The sequence below is a fragment of the Salmo trutta genome, chromosome 10 (genome assembly GCF_901001165.1).
Source record: "Salmo trutta chromosome 10, fSalTru1.1, whole genome shotgun sequence".
Classification (NCBI taxonomy): Eukaryota; Metazoa; Chordata; class Actinopteri; order Salmoniformes; family Salmonidae; genus Salmo; species Salmo trutta.
The window spans coordinates 44,348,514-44,370,619 of record NC_042966.1 but is presented as its reverse complement, the minus strand read 5'-3'; the positions used below and the strand labels follow the sequence as shown (position 1 = coordinate 44,370,619).

The window sequence follows — 22,106 nt, the reverse complement described above, 5'->3', positions numbered from 1 at the left end:
CTCATTAATCCAGCAGGGTAGACTAGTGTGCTGTCCTCATTAATCCAGCAGGGTAGACTAGTGTGCTGTCCTCTCATTAATCCAGCAGGGTAGACAAGTGTACTGTCCTCTCATTAATCCAGCAGGGTAGACTAGTGTACTGTCCTCTCATTAATCCAGCAGGGTAGACTAGTGTACTGTCCTCATTAATCCAGCAGGGTAGACTAGTGTACTGGCCTCTCATTAATCCAGCAGGGTAGACTAGTGTACTGTCCTCTCATTAATCCAGCAGGGTAGACTAGTGTACTGTCCTCTCATTAATCCAGCAGGGTAGACTAGTGTACTGTCCTCTCATTAATCCAGCAGGGTAGACTAGTGTACTGTCCTCTCATTAATCCAGCAGGGTAGACTAGTGTACTGTCCTCATTAATCCAGCAGGGTAGACTAGTGTACTGTCCTCTCATTAATCCAGCAGGGTAGACTAGTGTACTGTCCTCTCATTAATCCAGCAGGGTAGACTAGTGTGCTGTCCTCTCATTAATCCAGCAGGGTAGACTAGTGTGCTGGCCTCTCATTAATCCAGCAGGGTAGACTAGTGTACTGGCCTCTCATTAATCCAGCAGGGTAGACTAGTGTACTGTCCTCTCATTAATCCAGCAGGGTAGACTAGTGTACTGGCCTCTCATTAATCCAGCAGGGTAGACTTGTGTACTGTCCTCTCATTAATCCAGCAGGGTAGACTAGTGTACTGGCCTCTCATTAATCCAGCAGGGTAGACTAGTGTACTGTCCTCTCATTAATCCAGCAGGGTAGACTAGTGTGCTGTCCTCTCATTAATCCAGCAGGGTAGACTAGTGTACTGGCCTCTCATTAATCCAGCAGGGTAGACTAGTGTACTGGCCTCTCATTAATCCAGCAGGGTAGACTAGTGTACTGTCCTTTCATTAATCCAGCAGGGTAGACTAGTGTACTGGCCTCTCATTAATCCAGCAGGGTAGACTAGTGTACTGGCCTCTCATTAATCCAGCAGGGTAGACTAGTGTACTGGCCTCTCATTAATCCAGCAGGGTAGACTAGTGTACTGGCCTCTCATTAATCCAGCAGGGTAGACTAGTGTACTGGCCTCTCATTAATCCAGCAGGGTAGACTAGTGTACTGTCCTCTCATTAATCCAGCAGGGTAGACTAGTGTACTGTCCTCTCATTAATCCAGCAGGGTAGACTAGTGTACTGTCCTCTCATTAATCCAGCAGGGTAGACTAGTGTGCTGTCCTCATTAATCCAGCAGGGTAGACTAGTGTACTGTCCTCTCATTAATCCAGCAGGGTAGACTAGTGTACTGTCCTCTCATTAATCCAGCAGGGTAGACTAGTGTACTGTCCTCTCATTAATCCAGCAGGGTAGACTAGTGTACTGTCCTCTCATTAATCCAGCAGGGTAGACTAGTGTACTGTCCTCTCATTAATCCAGCAGGGTAGACTAGTGTACTGGCCTCTCATTAATCCAGCAGGGTAGACTAGTGTACTGTCCTCTCATTAATCCAGCAGGGTAGACTAGTGTACTGGCCTCTCATTAATCCAGCAGGGTAGACTAGTGTACTGGCCTCTCATTAATCCAGCAGGGTAGACTAGTGTACTGGCCTCTCATTAATCCAGCAGGGTAGACTAGTGTACTGTCCTCTCATTAATCCAGCAGGGTAGACTAGTGTACTGTCCTCATTAATCCAGCAGGGTAGACTAGTGTGCTGTCCTCATTAATCCAGCAGGGTAGACTAGTGTACTGTCCTCTCATTAATCCAGCAGGGTAGACAGGTGTACTGGCCTCTCATTAATCCAGCAGGGTAGACAGGTGTACTGGCCTCTCATTAATCCAGCAGGGTAGACTAGTGTACTGTCCTCTCATTAATCCAGCAGGGTAGACTAGTGTGCTGTCCTCATTAATCCAGCAGGGTAGACTAGTGTACTGTCCTCTCATTAATCCAGCAGGGTAGACTAGTGTACTGGCCTCTCATTAATCCAGCAGGGTAGACTAGTGTGCTGGCCTCTCATTAATCCAGCAGGGTAGACTAGTGTGCTGGCCTCTCATTAATCCAGCAGGGTAGACTAGTGTACTGTCCTCTCATTAATCCAGCAGGGTAGACTAGTGTACTGTCCTCTCATTAATCCAGCAGGGTAGACTAGTGTACTGTCCTCATTAATCCAGCAGGGTAGACTAGTGTACTGTCCTCATTAATCCAGCAGGGTAGACTAGTGTGCTGTCCACATTAATCCAGCAGGGTAGACTAGTGTGCTGTCCTCATTAATCCAGCAGGGTAGACTAGTGTACTGTCCTCTCATTAATCCAGCAGGGTAGACTAGTGTACTGTCCTCTCATTAATCCAGCAGGGTAGACTAGTGTACTGTCCTCTCATTAATCCAGCAGGGTAGACTAGTGTACTGTCCTCATTAATCCAGCAGGATAGACTAGTGTACTGGCCTCTCATTAATCCAGCAGGGTAGACTAGTGTACTGTCCTCTCATTAATCCAGCAGGGTAGACTAGTGTACTGTCCTCTCATTAATCCAGCAGGGTAGACTAGTGTACTGTCCTCTCATTAATCCAGCAGGGTAGACTAGTGTACTGTCCTCATTAATCCAGCAGGGTAGACTAGTGTACTGTCCTCTCATTAATCCAGCAGGGTAGACTAGTGTACTGTCCTCTCATTAATCCAGCAGGGTAGACTAGTGTACTGTCCTCTCATTAATCCAGCAGGGTAGACTAGTGTGCTGTCCTCTCATTAATCCAGCAGGGTAGACTAGTGTACTGGCCTCTCATTAATCCAGCAGGGTAGACTAGTGTACTGGCCTCTCATTAATCCAGCAGGGTAGACTAGTGTACTGTCCTCTCATTAATCCAGCAGGGTAGACTGGTGTACTGTCCTCATTAATCCAGCAGGGTAGACTAGTGTGCTGTCCTCATTAATCCAACAGGGTAGACTAGTGTACTGTCCTCTCATTAATCCAGCAGGGTAGACAGGTGTACTGGCCTCTCATTAATCCAGCAGGGTAGACTAGTGTACTGGCCTCTCATTAATCCAGCAGGGTAGACTAGTGTGCTGTCCTCATTAATCCAGCAGGGTAGACTAGTGTACTGGCCTCTCATTAATCCAGCAGGGTAGACTAGTGTGCTGGCCTCTCATTAATCCAGCAGGGTAGACTAGTGTGCTGGCCTCTCATTAATCCAGCAGGGTAGACTAGTGTGCTGGCCTCTCATTAATCCAGCAGGGTAGACTAGTGTGCTGTCCTCTCATTAATTCAGCAGGGTAGACTAGTGTACTGTCCTCTCATTAATCCAGCAGGGTAGACTAGTGTACTGTCCTCATTAATCCAGCAGGGTAGACTAGTGTACTGTCCTCATTAATCCAGCAGGGTAGACTAGTGTGCTGTCCTCATTAATCCAGCAGGGTAGACTAGTGTGCTGTCCTCATTAATCCAGCAGGGTAGACTAGTGTGCTGTCCTCTCATTAATCCAGCAGGGTAGACAAGTGTACTGTCCTCTCATTAATCCAGCAGGGTAGACTAGTGTACTGTCCTCTCATTAATCCAGCAGGGTAGACTAGTGTACTGTCCTCATTAATCCAGCAGGGTAGACTAGTGTACTGGCCTCTCATTAATCCAGCAGGGTAGACTAGTGTACTGTCCTCTCATTAATCCAGCAGGGTAGACTAGTGTACTGTCCTCTCATTAATCCAGCAGGGTAGACTAGTGTACTGTCCTCTCATTAATCCAGCAGGGTAGACTAGTGTACTGTCCTCATTAATCCAGCAGGGTAGACTAGTGTACTGTCCTCTCATTAATCCAGCAGGGTAGACTAGTGTACTGTCCTCTCATTAATCCAGCAGGGTAGACTAGTGTACTGTCCTCTCATTAATCCAGCAGGGTAGACTAGTGTGCTGTCCTCTCATTAATCCAGCAGGGTAGACTACTGTGCTGGCCTCTCATTAATCCAGCAGGGTAGACTAGTGTACTGGCCTCTCATTAATCCAGCAGGGTAGACTAGTGTACTGTCCTCTCATTAATCCAGCAGGGTAGACTAGTGTACTGGCCTCTCATTAATCCAGCAGGGTAGACTTGTGTACTGTCCTCTCATTAATCCAGCAGGGTAGACTAGTGTACTGGCCTCTCATTAATCCAGCAGGGTAGACTAGTGTACTGGCCTCTCATTAATCCAGCAGGGTAGACTAGTGTGCTGGCCTCTCATTAATCCAGCAGGGTAGACTAGTGTGCTGGCCTCTCATTAATCCAGCAGGGTAGACTAGTGTACTGTCCTCTCATTAATCCAGCAGGGTAGACTAGTGTACTGTCCTCTCATTAATCCAGCAGGGTAGACTAGTGTACTGTCCTCATTAATCCAGCAGGGTAGACTAGTGTGCTGTCCTCATTAATCCAGCAGGGTAGACTAGTGTGCTGTCCACATTAATCCAGCAGGGTAGACTAGTGTGCTGTCCTCATTAATCCAGCAGGGTAGACTAGTGTACTGTCCTCTCATTAATCCAGCAGGGTAGACTAGTGTACTGTCCTCTCATTAATCCAGCAGGGTAGACTAGTGTACTGTCCTCTCATTAATCCAGCAGGGTAGACTAGTGTACTGTCCTCATTAATCCAGCAGGATAGACTAGTGTACTGGCCTCTCATTAATCCAGCAGGGTAGACTAGTGTACTGTCCTCTCATTAATCCAGCAGGGTAGACTAGTGTACTGTCCTCTCATTAATCCAGCAGGGTAGACTAGTGTACTGTCCTCTCATTAATCCAGCAGGGTAGACTAGTGTACTGTCCTCTCATTAATCCAGCAGGGTAGACTAGTGTACTGTCCTCTCATTAATCCAGCAGGGTAGACTAGTGTACTGTCCTCTCATTAATCCAGCAGGGTAGACTAGTGTGCTGTCCTCTCATTAATCCAGCAGGGTAGACTAGTGTACTGGCCTCTCATTAATCCAGCAGGGTAGACTAGTGTACTGGCCTCTCATTAATCCAGCAGGGTAGACTAGTGTACTGTCCTCTCATTAATCCAGCAGGGTAGACTAGTGTACTGGCCTCTCATTAATCCAGCAGGGTAGACTTGTGTACTGTCCTCTCATTAATCCAGCAGGGTAGACTAGTGTACTGGCCTCTCATTAATCCAGCAGGGTAGACTAGTGTACTGTCCTCTCATTAATCCAGCAGGGTAGACTAGTGTGCTGTCCTCTCATTAATCCAGCAGGGTAGACTAGTGTACTGGCCTCTCATTAATCCAGCAGGGTAGACTAGTGTACTGGCCTCTCATTAATCCAGCAGGGTAGACTAGTGTACTGTCCTTTCATTAATCCAGCAGGGTAGACTAGTGTACTGGCCTCTCATTAATCCAGCAGGGTAGACTAGTGTACTGGCCTCTCCTTAATCCAGCAGGGTAGACTAGTGTACTGGCCTCTCATTAATCCAGCAGGGTAGACTAGTGTACTGGCCTCTCATTAATCCAGCAGGGTAGACTAGTGTACTGGCCTCTCATTAATCCAGCAGGGTAGACTAGTGTACTGTCCTCTCATTAATCCAGCAGGGTAGACTAGTGTACTGGCCTCTCATTAATCCAGCAGGGTAGACTAGTGTACTGTCCTCATTAATCCAGCAGGGTAGACTAGTGTACTGTCCTCTCATTAATCCAGCAGGGTAGACTAGTGTACTGTCCTCATTAATCCAGCAGGGTAGACTAGTGTGCTGTCCTCTCATTAATCCAGCAGGGTAGACTAGTGTGCTGTCCTCTCATTAATCCAGCAGGGTAGACTAGTGTACTGGCCTCTCATTAATCCAGCAGGGTAGACTAGTGTACTGTCCTCTCATTAATCCAGCAGGGTAGACTAGTGTACTGTCCTCATTAATCCAGCAGGGTAGACTAGTGTACTGTCCTCTCATTAATCCAGCAGGGTAGACTAGTGTACTGTCCTCTCATTAATCCAGCAGGGTAGACTAGTGTACTGTCCTCTCATTAATCCAGCAGGGTAGACTAGTGTACTGTCCTCTCATTAATCCAGCAGGGTAGACTAGTGTGCTGTCCTCTCATTAATCCAGCAGGGTAGACTAGTGTGCTGGCCTCTCATTAATCCAGCAGGGTAGACTAGTGTACTGTCCTCTCATTAATCCAGCAGGGTAGACTAGTGTACTGTCCTCTCATTTATCCAGCAGGGTAGACTAGTGTACTGGCCTCTGATTAATCCAGCAGGGTAGACTAGTGTACTGGCCTCTCATTAATCCAGCAGGGTAGACTAGTGTACTGGCCTCTCATTAATCCAGCAGGGTAGACTAGTGTACTGGCCTCTCATTAATCCAGCAGGGTAGACTAGTGTGCTGTCCTCTCATTAATCCAGCAGGGTAGACTAGTGTACTGGCCTCTCATTAATCCAGCAGGGTAGACTAGTGTACTGGCCTCTCATTAATCCAGCAGGGTAGACTAGTGTACTGGCCTCTCATTAATCCAGCAGGGTAGACTAGTGTACTGGCCTCTCATTAATCCAGCAGGGTAGACTAGTGTACTGCCCTCTCATTAATCCAGCAGGGTAGACTAGTGTACTGCCCTCTCATTAATCCAGCAGGGTAGACTAGTGTACTGCCCTCTCATTAATCCAGCAGGGTAGACTAGTGTACTGTCCTCTCATTAATCCAGCAGGGTAGACTAGTGTACTGTCCTCTCATTAATCCAGCAGGGTAGACTAGTGTACTGTCCTCTCATTAATCCAGCAGGGTAGACTAGTGTGCTGTCCTCTCATTAATCCAGCAGGGTAGACTAGTGTACTGGCCTCTCATTAATCCAGCAGGGTAGACTAGTGTACTGGCCTCTCATTAATCCAGCAGGGTAGACTAGTGTACTGGCCTCTCATTAATCCAGCAGGGTAGACTAGTGTACTGGCCTCTCATTAATCCAGCAGGGTAGACTTGTGTACTGGCCTCTCATTAATCCAGCAGGGTAGACTTGTGTACTGTCCTCTCATTAATCCTGCAGGGTAGACTAGTGTACTGTCCTCTCATTAATCCAGCAGGGTAGACTAGTGTGCTGTCCTCTCATTAATCCAGCAGGGTAGACTAGTGTATTGGCCCAATGTGCTTAACCTGCTGTGTTTGTTTCCAGTATATATCGGTTTTCAGGGTCTGTGTTACTGTCAGACAGCATATTCAATAGTGTGACTGTTGGTTAAACCACTGTCTCACCGTAGACACTGAAGTCTGGTTTATCCAGGCTAGTGATGGTGCCCAGTCAGAGCAGGATGTTTTGATCATTTCAGGCACGGCTCTTTAAACAAACACACTGTGCCGGATTTATTTTTGCATAACACATCTTTAGACACACACACACACACACACACACACACACACACACACTCTGCATAACACATCTTTAGACACACACACACACACTGCATAAGACATCTTTTGCAAAGCTCTGGGTCTGTAATCTGGGTCACATTAGTCCCTTGCAGGGTGTCATACAAGTGGTCTTTATAACACCGTATTATTGTAATAGCAAGAACAATAATTTATAATTGTCATTGACTCCTTCGGTGTCCCTTTTTTTTTATTGTTGAGCAACCCAGTAGACAGACTTATTTACTGTAACTAAAGACAAACAATTGGTTTATAGAGAAATCGTGTCCACGACTGCATGACATGGCAAGCCACAGTACTGAAGTGTGCATGGGACAGACTAAACGCTGAGACTGTGAACTGAACTGAGGTCAGCTGTTCTCTTTTTTTTTTTAATGAAAAGATCTTCTGTGGAGCTGAACTGGGCTGTGTCGGGAACTGTTGTGTGGGTTTTGTAGGGTGGCTTTCACTGCTTGTGTGGTACAGTTATTAGAATGAACTAAAATATAAAATGCAACGTGTTGGTCCCATGTTTCATGTGCTGAAATAAAACATCCCAGAAATGTTCCATAAGCACAAAAAGCTTATTTCTCTCAAATGTTTGTTTACAATGCCACAGATGTCGTCTTAAGTTTTGAGGGCGCGTCCCATTGAACCGTTCCCAGAGAATTGAATGTTCATTTCTCAACCATAAGCCGCCGCCAACTTAGTTTGAGAGAATTTGGCAGTACGTCCAACCGGCCTGACAACCGCAGACCACGTGTATGGCGTTGTATGGGTGGGCTGTTTGATGTCAACGTTGTGAACAGAGTGGTGGCAGTGGGGTTATGGTATGACCAGCCCAGGACCTCCACATCCGGCTTCTTTACCTGCGGGATCGTCTGAGACCAGCCACCCAGACAGCTGATGAAACTGAGGAGTATTTCTGTCTGTAATAAAGTCCTTTTTGTGGGGCAGAATTCATTCTGATTGGCTGGGCCTGGCTCCCAAGTGGGTGGGCCTATGCCCTCTCAGGCCCACCAATGGCTGTGCCCCTGCCCAGTCATGTGAAATTCATAAATTAGGGCCTAATGAATTTATTTCAATTGACTGATTTCCTTATATGAACTGTAACTCAGTAAAATCTTAGAAATTGTTGCATGTTGTGTTTTTATATATATTTTTCAGTGTAGAATGAAAATCAATCAATCAATCAATCAGGAATGTTCAGAATGAGGGTTGTAATACTGACCTGTGACAACCTCTACTCCCATGTCTCTCTTCTCTGTTTTACCCTTCCAGGTGACTGCTGGCTCCTGGCAGCCATCGCCTCTCTGACCCTGAATGAAGATGTCATGGCCCGGGTTGTTCCTGCAGGACAAGGCTTTGGACGTGGAGAGTACGCTGGGATCTTTCACTTCCAGGTAGAGACAGTGTCACATTCTAGACTCACAGGCTGCATCCCAAAACGCCACCTTATTCCCTATATAGTGCACTACTTTTAAACTAGGCTCCGGTTCAAAAGTGTAGTGCATTTTAAAGGGAATAGGGTGCAATTTGGTGCGCAGACCACAAAAATGGTGACTAAAATATTTGTTTAAAGCCTATTTTTTTCACAGTTGCGATTCACGAGAGTAAGTGACTAAATAGACCCAGAAAAAAAACTAGAACTAAACAAAAAATTATTTCAGTTTTCTCTGTGACTAAAATCTGACTAAGTGGATTGGACAAGAGATTTTGGAGTCATAAAGCACAATTTAATATTAGCAGCAACAGATAAGCACCACAGTTGTGTTCAGTAGTGGGAAGGAAGCATCTCATCCTCCACATAGTCTACATCAGCTGGTGAGCTACAGGAGGAGACAACCTCCACATACAGTCTACATCAGCTGGTGAGCTGCAGGGGGGACAACCTCCACATACAGTCTACATCAGCTGGTGAGCTACAGGGGGGACAACCTCCACATACAGCCTACATCAGCTGGTGAGCTGCAGGGGAGACGACCTCCACATACAGTCTACATCAGCTGGTGAGCTGCAGGGGGGGACAACCTCCACATACAGTCTACATCAGCTGTATGTGGCTGTATGCGCTGTATGAGACTCTTCAGCTGTTTATAGAAGAGTCTCAGGTATGAGACTTACATCTAATGGTTGTATAAAATGAATGAATAAGGATGAAGCTATTTGTGAAATTGTGTAATGTGATTTTGGACTGTTTAATGAAGGAAACTCCAATTAGAGCACCGCCCATGAGCACAGTTATGGTCTGGCGTCATGGGACAGGCCCTTTTCTGCTCTTCTGAATTAAACCCCCCACCTAGGTTTTCTATCACCAGACCAGCTTACCTCGATAACGAGACGGCCAAGGTTTGAGAGGAGACCAGCTTACCTCGATAACGAGAGGGCCAAGGTTTGAGAGGAGACCAGCTTACCTCGATAACGAGAGGGCCAAGGTTTGAGAGGAGACCAGCTTACCTCGATAACGAGACGGCCAAGGTTTGAGAGGAGACCAGCTTACCTCGATAACGAGACGGCCAAGGTTTGAGAGGAGACCAGCTTACCTCGATAACGAGACGGCCAAGGTTTGAGAGGAGACCAGCTTACCTCGATAACGAGACGGCCAAGGTTTGAGAGGAGACCAGCTTACCTCGATAACGAGACGGCCAAGGTTTGAGAGGAGACCAGCTTACCTCGATAACGAGACGGCCAAGGTTTGAGAGGAGACCAGCTTACCTCGATAACGAGAGGGCCATGGTTTGAGAGGAGACCAGCTTACCTCGATAACGAGAGGGCCAAGGTTTGAGAGGAGACCAGCTTACCTCGATAACGAGAGGGCCAAGGTTTGAGAGGAGACCAGCTTACCTCGATAACGAGACGGCCAAGGTTTGAGAGGAGACCAGCTTACCTCGATAACGAGAGGGCCATGGTTTGAGAGGAGACCAGCTTACCTCGATAACGAGAGGGCCAAGGTTTGAGAGGAGACCAGCTTACCTCGATAACGAGAGGGCCATGGTTTGAGAGGAGACCAGCTTACCTCGATAACGAGACGGCCAAGGTTTGAGAGGAGACCAGCTTACCTCGATAACGAGACGGCCAAGGTTTGAGAGGAGACCAGCTTACCTCGATAACGAGACGGCCAAGGTTTGAGAGGAGACCAGCTTACCTCGATAACGAGACGGCCAAGGTTTGAGAGGAGACCAGCTTACCTCGATAACGAGAGGGCCATGGTTTGAGAGGAGACCAGCTTACCTCGATAACGAGAGGGCCAAGGTTTGAGAGGAGACCAGCTTACCTCGATAACGAGAGGGCCATGGTTTGAGAGGAGACCAGCTTACCTCGATAACGAGACGGCCAAGGTTTGAGAGGAGACCAGCTTACCTCGATAACGAGACGGCCAAGGTTTGAGAGGAGACCAGCTTACCTCGATAACGAGACGGCCAAGGTTTGAGAGGAGACCAGCTTACCTCGATAACGAGACGGCCAAGGTTTGAGAGGAGACCAGCTTACCTCGATAACGAGAGGGCCATGGTTTGAGAGGAGACCAGCTTACCTCGATAACGAGAGGGCCAAGGTTTGAGAGGAGACCAGCTTACCTCGATAACGAGAGGGCCAAGGTTTGAGAGGAGACCAGCTTACCTCGATAACGAGAGGGCCAAGGTTTGAGAGGAGACCAGCTTACCTCGATAACGAGACGGCCAAGGTTTGAGAGGAGACCAGCTTACCTCGATAACGAGAGGGCCAAGGTTTGAGAGGAGACCAGCTTACCTCGATAACGAGAGGGCCAAGGTTTGAGAGGAGACCAGCTTACCTCGATAACGAGAGGGCCAAGGTTTGAGAGGAGACCAGCTTACCTCGATAACGAGAGGGCCAAGGTTTGAGAGGAGACCAGCTTACCTCGATAACGAGAGGGCCAAGGTTTGAGAGGAGACCAGCTTACCTCGATAACGAGACGGCCAAGGTTTGAGAGGAGACCAGCTTACCTCGATAACGAGACGGCCAAGGTTTGAGAGGAGACCAGCTTACCTCGATAACGAGACGGCCAAGGTTTGAGAGGAGACCAGCTTACCTCGATAACGAGACGGCCAAGGTTTGAGAGGAGACCAGCTTACCTCGATAACGAGAGGGCCAAGGTTTGAGAGGAGACCAGCTTACCTCGATAACGAGAGGGCCAAGGTTTGAGAGGAGACCAGCTTACCTCGATAACGAGAGGGCCAAGGTTTGAGAGGAGACCAGCTTACCTCGATAACGAGAGGGCCAAGGTTTGAGAGGAGACCAGCTTACCTCGATAACGAGAGGGCCAAGGTTTGAGAGGAGACCAGCTTACCTCGATAACGAGATGGCTAAAGGTTGCAGACCATGCATTTCTCTTGCTGAACTTTTAACCATACCACGTGGTTAAACTCAGACTATCGATACCGACAGAATAAGAACAAGTCTTTGATATTAATTAATAGTCTGCAGCTAGGAATTCGGTATCATTGAACGCGAAGACCGACAACCGCCGAAACAGCTATTCTATAACGACATGAATGAATGTTACTCTGAACTATCCATTCTAACCACGACAGAGAGAGAGACAGAGAGAGAGGGCGGACAGACTCTCCAACAGAAACAAACTTTTCAACAGAGATCCCGACAACACACTGAGCGTAAATATATATATTGATTGCAATTGTTCCCGAATGAGTGAGCGTTCATGTGCAAAGGATTAGCATTTCAATTGTTATAATATTCAACTCTGTAGTGCCTTCTCAGCTGACCCCCCCACTCCCCTTTTGTCTAACAAGCCGCCATGCCGGTTTAGCCCACTAGGGCACATTCCTCTATCATTTCTTTGTAAACATATCTACTGTTTGTTTGCATTTCTGTGAATTACCTAGTTAGTAAATAAATGATTTTAAGACAATTGATGTATGGAGGATTCATAGTGAAGACTGGGTTCGTGCAGATAACCAACAATTTACGACGTTTGGAATGAGACTAACGTGAGGTAAATAATAATTCATTCATTCGAAGACTAATTGATCAGATATTAAAATATCTAAAAGTTATATTAGGAAAATTATAACTTTGTAATCTGAATATTTTCCTTGGTGCCCCGACTTCCTAGTTAATTACAGTTACACGATTAATCAGGTTAATCACGTAATAATAATTAGAGTTATTTGATAAATACGTCTTCAGTTTTAATGATGCCAAAAACACGACATCTTGTTTGGCCAGCGTTGTGTCAAGTCTGTCGATAGCTCCTGCTACATTCAGGGCATCAATGTTGTTGACAAAGTAGCACAACTTTTATAGTTGTCGATGGCTAATGTTATATCTTTCAAAAACGACACGGTAGAGAGGACTGTCAACACTACCACTAGGAGAAGAGAGGCTGCTCTCTGTCAACACTACCACTCGGAGAGGAGAGGAGAGGCTGGTCTCTGTCAACACTACCACTAGGAGAGGACAGGCTGCTATCTGTCAACACTACCACTAGGAGAGGAGAGGCTGCTCTCTGTCAACACTACCACTAGGAGAGGAGAGGCTGCCCTCTGTCAACACTACCACTAGGAGAGGAGAGGATGTTCTCTGTCAACACTACCACTAGGAGAGGAGAGGAGAGGCTGCTCTCTGTCAACACTACCACTAGGAGAGGAGAGGCTGCTCTCTGTCAACACTACCACTAGGAGAGGAGAGGAGAGGCTGCTCTCTGTCAACACTACCACTAGGAGAGGAGAGGCTGCTCTCTGTCAACACTACCACTAGGAGAGGAGAGGAGAGGCTGCTCTCTGTCAACACTACCACTAGGAGAGGAGAGGCTGCACTCTGTCAACACTACCACTAGGAGAGGAGAGGCTGCACTCTGTCAACACTACCACTAGGAGAGGAGAGGCTACCCTCTGTCAACACTACCACTAGGAGAGGAGAGGAGAGCGTATTAGCCTTGTCTAGAAACAATCCCTTAGTCCCTTCCACCCTTGTGGATATCAAGGTTATTTCAGGACAGGGCCATTCTTTCTCAGGCATGGAAGCAGAGGGGCTGTTCTGGTTTTACTTCAGCCAGATGTTGTGTTAGTGCTGAGAGGCCCCAGTGAGAGGTGTGGTTTGTGGAAAGTTTGGGTCAGAGAGGACAGGAAGAAACCAGAGTGAGTCAGAGCACCATAGATCCAGAGGGATTTGGTTTTGTGTGTTTACTTCTCAGCCTCCCTATGGCCTGATGTTGCTCTGGGCTAAAGGATAACTGGGTAACTGGGTAACGGGTTAACTGGGTAACGGGTTAACTGGGTAACTGGGTAACGGGTTAACTGGGTAACGGGTTAACTGGGTAACGGGTTAACTGGGTAACGGGTTAACTGGGTAACTGCCAGTTCACAATAACAAAAAACCAGAATAGTCTTCTGATATGGAATTTCCCATTGTGTCTTTATGACTGACTGAGCAGCTGTAGATCAGTGATTTTAATAGCTTTTTTTTCATACAGAAATAATATCCAAACAACAACAACATCTATCACATAGAGCCTCTGAAACAAAATGGCTTGAGTTCAGCACATTCATTCTTTCATATAGCCTGGATGTTGTCTGTTGTGGTTCCTCTTCAGTTCTGGCAGTTTGGCGAGTGGGTGGACGTGGTGATTGATGACCGGCTGCCAGCGAAGGATGGAGAGCTGCTGTTCGTCCACTCAGCCGAGGGCTCTGAGTTCTGGAGCGCCCTGCTGGAGAAGGCCTACGCCAAGTAATACACTACACCTAGTGTACACTACAATGGGACATCACTCACCACGATACACTACACCTAGTGTACACTACAATGGGGCATCACTCACCACGATACACTACACCTAGTGTACACTACAATGGGACATCACTCACCACGATACACTACACCTAGTGTACACTACAATGGGGCATCACTCACCACGATACACTACACCTAGTGTACACTACAATGGGACATCACTCACCACGATACACTACACCTAGTGTACACTACAATGGGACATCACTCACCATGATACACTACACCTAGTGTACACTACAATGGGGCATCACTCACCACGATACACTACACCTAGTGTACACTACAATGGGACATCACTCACCACGATACACTACACCTAGTGTACACTACAATGGGACATCACTCACCATGATACACAACACCTAGTGTACACTACAATGGGACATCACTCACCATGATACACTACACCTAGTGTACACTACAATGGGGCATCACTCACCACGATACACTACACCTAGTGTACACTACAATGGGACATCACTCACCACGATACACTACACCTAGTGTACACTACAATGGGACATCACTCACCATGATACACAACACCTAGTGTACACTACAATGGGACATCACTCACCATGATACACAACACCTAGTGTACACTACAATGGGACATCACTCACCATGATACACTACACCTAGTGTACACTACAATGGGACATCACTCACCATGATACACAACACCTAGTGTACACTACAATGGGACATCACTCACCATGATACACTACACCTAGTGTACACTACAATGGGACATCACTCACCACGATACACAACACCTAGTGTACACTACAATGGGACATCACTCACCATGATACACAACACCTAGTGTACACTACAATGGGACATCACTCACCATGATACACTACACCTAGTGTACACTACAATGGGACATCACTCACCACGATACACAACACCTAGTGTACACTACAATGGGACATCACTCACCACGATACACTACACCTAGTGTACACTACAATGGGGCATCACTCACCACGATACACTACACCTAGTGTACACTACAATGGGACATCACTCACCACGATACACTACACCTAGTGTACACTACAATGGGGCATCACTCACCACGATACACTACACCTAGTGTACACTACAATGGGACATCACTCACCACGATACACTACACCTAGTGTACACTACAATGGGACATCACTCACCATGATACACTACACCTAGTGTACACTACAATGGGGCATCACTCACCACGATACACTACACCTAGTGTACACTACAATGGGACATCACTCACCACGATACACTACACCTAGTGTACACTACAATGGGACATCACTCACCATGATACACAACACCTAGTGTACACTACAATGGGACATCACTCACCATGATACACTACACCTAGTGTACACTACAATGGGGCATCACTCACCACGATACACTACACCTAGTGTACACTACAATGGGACATCACTCACCACAATACACTACACCTAGTGTACACTACAATGGGACATCACTCACCATGATACACAACACCTAGTGTACACTACAATGGGACATCACTCACCATGATACACAACACCTAGTGTACACTACAATGGGACATCACTCACCATGATACACTACACCTAGTGTACACTACAATGGGACATCACTCACCATGATACACAACACCTAGTGTACACTACAATGGGACATCACTCACCATGATACACTACACCTAGTGTACACTACAATGGGACATCACTCACCACGATACACAACACCTAGTGTACACTACAATGGGACATCACTCACCATGATACACAACACCTAGTGTACACTACAATGGGACATCACTCACCATGATACACTACACCTAGTGTACACTACAATGGGACATCACTCACCACGATACACAACACCTAGTGTACACTACAATGGGACATCACTCACCACGATACACTACACCTAGTGTACACTACAATGGGACATCACTCACCACGATACACTACACCTAGTGTACACTACAATGGGACATCACTCACCATGATACACTACACCTAGTGTACACTACAATGGGACATCACTCACCATGATACACTACACCTAGTGTACACTACAATGGGACATCACTCACCACGATACACTACACCTAGTGTACACTACAATGGGACATCACTCACCACGATACACAACACCTAGTGTACACTACAATGGGACATCACTCACCACGATACACAACACCTAGTGTACACTACAATGGGGCATCACTCACCACGATACACTACACCTAGTGTACACTACAATGGGGCATCACTCACCACGATACACAACACCTAGTGTACACTACAATGGGACATCACTCACCATGATACACTACACCTAGTGTACACTACAATGGGGCATCACTCACCACGATACACTACACCTAGTGTACACTACAATGGGGCATCACTCACCACGATACACTACACCTAGTGTACACTACAATGGGACATCACTCACCACGATACACAACACCTAGTGTACACTACAATGGGACATCACTCACCATGATACACAACACCTAGTGTACACTACAATGGGACATCACTCACCATGATACACTACACCTAGTGTACACTACAATGGGACATCACTCACCACGATACACAACACCTAGTGTACACTACAATGGGACATCACTCACCACGATACACAACACCTAGTGTACACTACAATGGGACATCACTCATCATGATACACTACACCTAGTGTACACTACAATGGGACATCACTCACCATGATACACTACACCTAGTGTACACTACAATGGGGCATCACTCACCACGATACACTACACCTAGTGTACACTACAATGGGACATCACTCACCATGATACACTACACCTAGTGTACACTACAATGGGACATCACTCACCACGATACACAACACCTAGTGTACACTACAATGGGACATCACTCACCATGATACACTACACCTAGTGTACACTACAATGGGGCATCACTCACCACAACACCTAGTAGGAGTTCTGTCATGATCCTTTATGAAGTATGTTTATCTGGTTTGTAATGGTCTGTCTCTCTCTCCTCTTGTCTCTCTCTCCTCTTGTCTCTCTCTCTCCTCTTGTCTCTCTCTCCTCTTGTCTCTCTCTCCTCTTGTCTGTCTGTCTGGCCCCCTGTTTGTCTGTCTGTGTTTGTCCACCGTCTTTCTGTCTCCCTGCCCGTCTGTCTCTGTTTCTCTGTCTCTCTGTCTCTCTCTGTCTGTCTCTGTCTCTCTCTCTGTCTCTCTCTCTCTCAGGGTGAATGGATGCTATGAGGCTCTGTCTGGGGGCTCTACCACTGAGGGCTTTGAGGACTTTACAGGAGGGATAGCAGAGAACTATGACCTGAAGAAGGCTCCCTCCAACATGTTCCAGATCATCAGGAAAGCCCTGGCGTCTGGAGCTCTGCTGGGCTGCTCCATCGACGTATGTAGGACTTTTAGAATATTATTATCTACTTCAAGTTTCAGCTTTATTTGCCATGTGTAATGTAAACATTGTTTTACCTACTTTGGTTTAAGTCGTTCTGGACAAGAGCCTCTGGTAAAAGACACAAACGTAAAAGAGACAGTCACTGTTACATGCAGTGAAGGACGAGATATTATCTATGTGAAGGTTTTACTTACATTCAGTGACACAGTGCATGTAACTAAAGTAAGTGGCTTTGGGAAGCGCGCGTTCTATGGGAAGGTTAAACGCAGTAAACGTTCAGAGGCGGTTACCTGGACACAGATTAATTCTAGTCCTGGACTAAAGAGGAAGCTGAAGGAAGAATCTCCACGGATAATTATTGTAGGTTCTGTGAGCTACTTGGTGGAGCTGTTGTTATCAGAGCGTTATCTTTTAGTTTGGTCGTGGTTTAGTTTAGAGTTTGTGGTTCTCTCTCTCCAGATCACCAGTCAGGCAGACTCAGAGGCCATCACCAATCAGAAGCTGGTGAAAGGACACGCCTACTCTCTGACTGGGGCTATAGAGGTAACATCAGACAATATCTGATACATTATTTACACACTATCCTAGCCTGGACACAGGTCTGTTTGTGCTTTACAGTCAGCCCCCTATGGCCAGCCCCCTATGGCCAGCTCCCTATGGCTAGCCCCCTATGGCCAGCCCCCTATGGCCAACCCCCTATGGCCAATGGCCATAGAGCACGATCAGATCTTGGACCAGTCTAACCTTCGTAGTGTATGAGATCAGGGTCTAACTATTGTATGATGACCTTCCTAAACCAGGTGAACTACCGTGGTCGCAAGGAGAAGCTGGTCAGGGTGAGGAACCCCTGGGGAACAGTGGAGTGGACCGGGGCCTGGAGTGACAAGTAAGAAATGATACGCATCGGTCCCCCTGAATGATATGCATCGGTCCCCCTGAATGATACGCATCGGTCCCCCTGAATGATACGCATCGGTCCCCCTGAATGATACGCATCGGTCCCCCTGAATGATACGCATCGGTCCCCCTGAATGATATGCATCGGTCCCCCTGAATGATACGCATCGGTCCCCCTGAATGATACGCATCGGTCCCCCTGAATGATACGCATCGGTCCCCCTGAATGATACGCATCGGTCCCCCTGAATGATACGCATCGGTCCCCCTGAATGATACGCATCGGTCCCCTGAATGATACGCATCGGTCCCCCTGAATGATACGCATCGGTCCCCTGAATGATACGCATCGGTCCCCTGAATGATACGCATCGGTCCCCCTGAATGATACGCATCGGTCCCCCTGAATGATACGCATCGGTCCCCCTGAATGATACGCATCGGTCCCCTGAATGATACGCATCGGTCCCCCTGAATGATACGCATCGGTCCCCCTGAATGATACGCATCGGTCCCCCTGAATGATACGCATCGGTCCCCCTGAATGATACGCATCGGTCCCCCTGAATGATACGCATCGGTCCCCCTGAATGATACGCATCGGTCCCCCTGAATGATACGCATCGGTCCCCCTGAATGATACGCATCGGTCCCCCTGAATGATACGCATCGGTCCCCTGAATGATACGCATCGGTCCCCCTGAATGATACGCATCGGTCCCCCTGAATGATACGCATCGCCCCCCGAATGATACGCATCGGTCCCCCGAATGATACGCATCGGTCCCCCGAATGATACGCATCGGTCCCCCTGAATGATACGCAATGATACGCATCGGTCCCCTGAATGATACGCAATGATACGCATCGGTCCCCCTGAATGATACGCATCGGTCCCCCCTGAATGATACGCATCGGTCCCCCTGAATGATACGCATCGGTCCCCCTGAATGATACGCATCGGTCCCCCTGAATGATACGCATCGGTCCCCCTGAATGATACGCATCGGTCCCCCTGAATGATACGCATCGGTCCCCCTGAATGATACGCATCGGTCCCCCTGAATGATACGCATCGGTCCCCTGAATGATACGCATCGGTCCCCTGAATGATACGCATCGGTCCCCCTGAATGATACGCATCGGTCCCCCTGAATGATACGCATCGGTCCCCCCTGAATGATACGCATCGGTCCCCCTGAATGATACGCATCGGTCCCCCTGAATGATACGCATCGGTCCCCTGAATGATACGCATCGGTCCCCCTGAATGATACGCATCGGTCCCCTGAATGATACGCATCGGTCCCCCTGAATGATACGCATCGGTCCCCTGAATGATACTTTTCCGAGCCGCATGGCTGAAACCGGAGGACAAAAGAAGCTCACGAAAAACTTCCAAATGGTGAAAACCATTAGATTTAGAGATGGGGGGGTGAAAATGATTAGATTTAGAGATGGGGGGTGAAAACCATTAGATTTTGAGATGGGGGGGGTGAAAACCATTAGATTTTGAGATGGGGGGGTGAAAACCATTAGATTTTGAGATGGGGGGGTGAAAACCATTAGATTTTGAGATGGGGGGGGTGAAAACCATTAGATTTTGAGATGGGGGGGTGAAAACCATTAGATTTTGAGATGGGGGGGTGAAAACCATTAGATTTTGAGATGGGGGGGGGGGGGTGAAAACCATTAGATTTTGAGATGGGGGGGGGGGGGTGAAAACCATTAGATTTTGAGATGGGGGGGGGGTGAAAACCATTAGATTTTGAGATGGGGGGGTGAAAACCATTAGATTTAGAGATGGGGGGGGTGAAAACCATTAGATTTTGAGATGGGGGGGGGGTGAAAACCATTAGATTTTGAGATGGGGGGGGGGGTGAAAACCATTAGATTTAGAGATGGGGGGGTGAAAACCATTAGATTTTGAGATGGGGGGGGTGAAAACCATTAGATTTTGAGATGGGGGGGTGAAAACCATTAGATTTTGTGATGGGGGGGTGAAAACCATTAGATTTAGAGATGGGGGGTGAAAACCATTAGATTTTGAGATGGGGGGGTGAAAACCATTAGATTTTGAGATGGGGGGGGTGAAAACCATTAGATTTTGAGATGGGGGGGGGTGAAAACCATTAGATTTTGAGATGGGGGGGTGAAAACCATTAGATTTTGAGATGGGGGGGTGAAAACCATTAGATTTAGAGATGGGGGGGTGAAAACCATTAGATTTTGAGATGGGGGGGGTGAAAATCATTAGATTTAGAGATGGGGGGGTGAAAACCATTAGATTTTGAGATGGGGGGGGTGAAAACCATTTGATTTACATTTTTAGTAGACGCTCTTATCCAGAGCGACTTACAGTAGTGAATGCATACATTTCATACAATTTCATACATTTTTTTTTCTGTGCTGGCCCCCCGTGGGTATCGAACCCACAACCCTGGTGTTGCAAACACCATGCTCTACCAACTGAGCTACAGGGAAGGGGATTTAGAGATGGGGGGGGTGAAAACCATTAGATTTTGAGATGGGGGGGTGAAAACCATTAGATTTTGAAATTGGGGGGGGGTGAAAACCATTAGATTTAGAGATGGGGGGGGGACAAAACCATTAGATTTAGAGATGGGGGGGTGAAAACCATTAGATTTTAAGATGGGGGGGGGTGAAAACCATTAGATTTTGAGATGGGGGGGTGGTGAAAATGATTAGATTTAGAGATGGGGGGGTGAAAACCATTAGATTTTGAGATGGGGGGGGTGAAAACCAGTTGTGCTATATATTGTGCTAAGTTGTGCTATATATTCGTTGGCTATGTCATGGCTAATTTGTAAATGATACATATTGATACTGTTGGGGGTTCGTTCCTTGTTCCTTGTCAAATCATTGGCTCGTTGGTGAAATTAGCATTCAGACAATATCTTTTGAAGTAAATCAATCATTCATTTATTAAATGCAAGTGCAGACAGAAGTTAACAACACAGCATGTTTCAGAGTAAGTTCTGCACCCCACCTCAGGGCGCTGATTTGTTACACGTGATCACTCCCTGCTGGTATGATCACCTACGTCGATGTATGTGTGTATCAATAAACAGAGGTTACCTTTTATAAAGGTTACCTAGTGCAGTAGCTTCTCCTGAATTCATTAGCATTGTCCACAAGATCAACATGTGAAAACCAGGTTACTTGTCTTTATCTAGTTTCAGTCTGACTCAGACCCAGCCTGCTCTCACAACAGCCAGGGCTTAACCACAGAGACTAATATAGACTAATATAATATAATAGAGACTAATATATTTTTTATAGACACATAGCAACAGTATCTCATTATAAGGCCTGCAGCAAAACATATGAATCTTTAAGTCCCCTTAGTCAATAATGAGGAGGGTCTTTGGGACCCATCCCCTACAATACATTATCTCTCTTTCTCTCTCTCTCTCTCTCTGTCTCTCTCTGTCTCTCTTTCTCTCTTTCTCTCTCTTTCTCTCTTTCTTTCTCTCTCTCTTTCTCTCTTTCTCTCTCTTTCTCTCTCTCTCTTTCTCTCTGTCTCTGTCTCTCTGTCTCTGTCTCTGTCTCTCTCTGTCTCTCTGTGTCTCTGTCTCTCTCTGTCTCTCTCTTTCTTTCTCTCTCTCTTTCTCTCTTTCTCTCTCTTTCTCTCTCTCT

At 47.0% G+C, this 22,106-nt stretch overlaps 1 protein-coding gene across 1 annotated transcript in view; it reads left to right on the top strand.

The window, feature by feature from the left end:
- Positions 1–22,106, top strand: part of LOC115201755 (calpain-2 catalytic subunit) — a 47,706-nt gene that overhangs the window by 7,956 nt on the left and 17,644 nt on the right. The window contains exons 3-7 of the mRNA XM_029765643.1: positions 8,627–8,748; positions 13,917–14,050; positions 17,375–17,543; positions 18,009–18,092; positions 18,350–18,435. Coding sequence (XP_029621503.1) covers positions 8,627–8,748; positions 13,917–14,050; positions 17,375–17,543; positions 18,009–18,092; positions 18,350–18,435 — 595 coding nt within the window. The remainder of the gene's footprint in view (positions 1–8,626; positions 8,749–13,916; positions 14,051–17,374; positions 17,544–18,008; positions 18,093–18,349; positions 18,436–22,106) is intronic.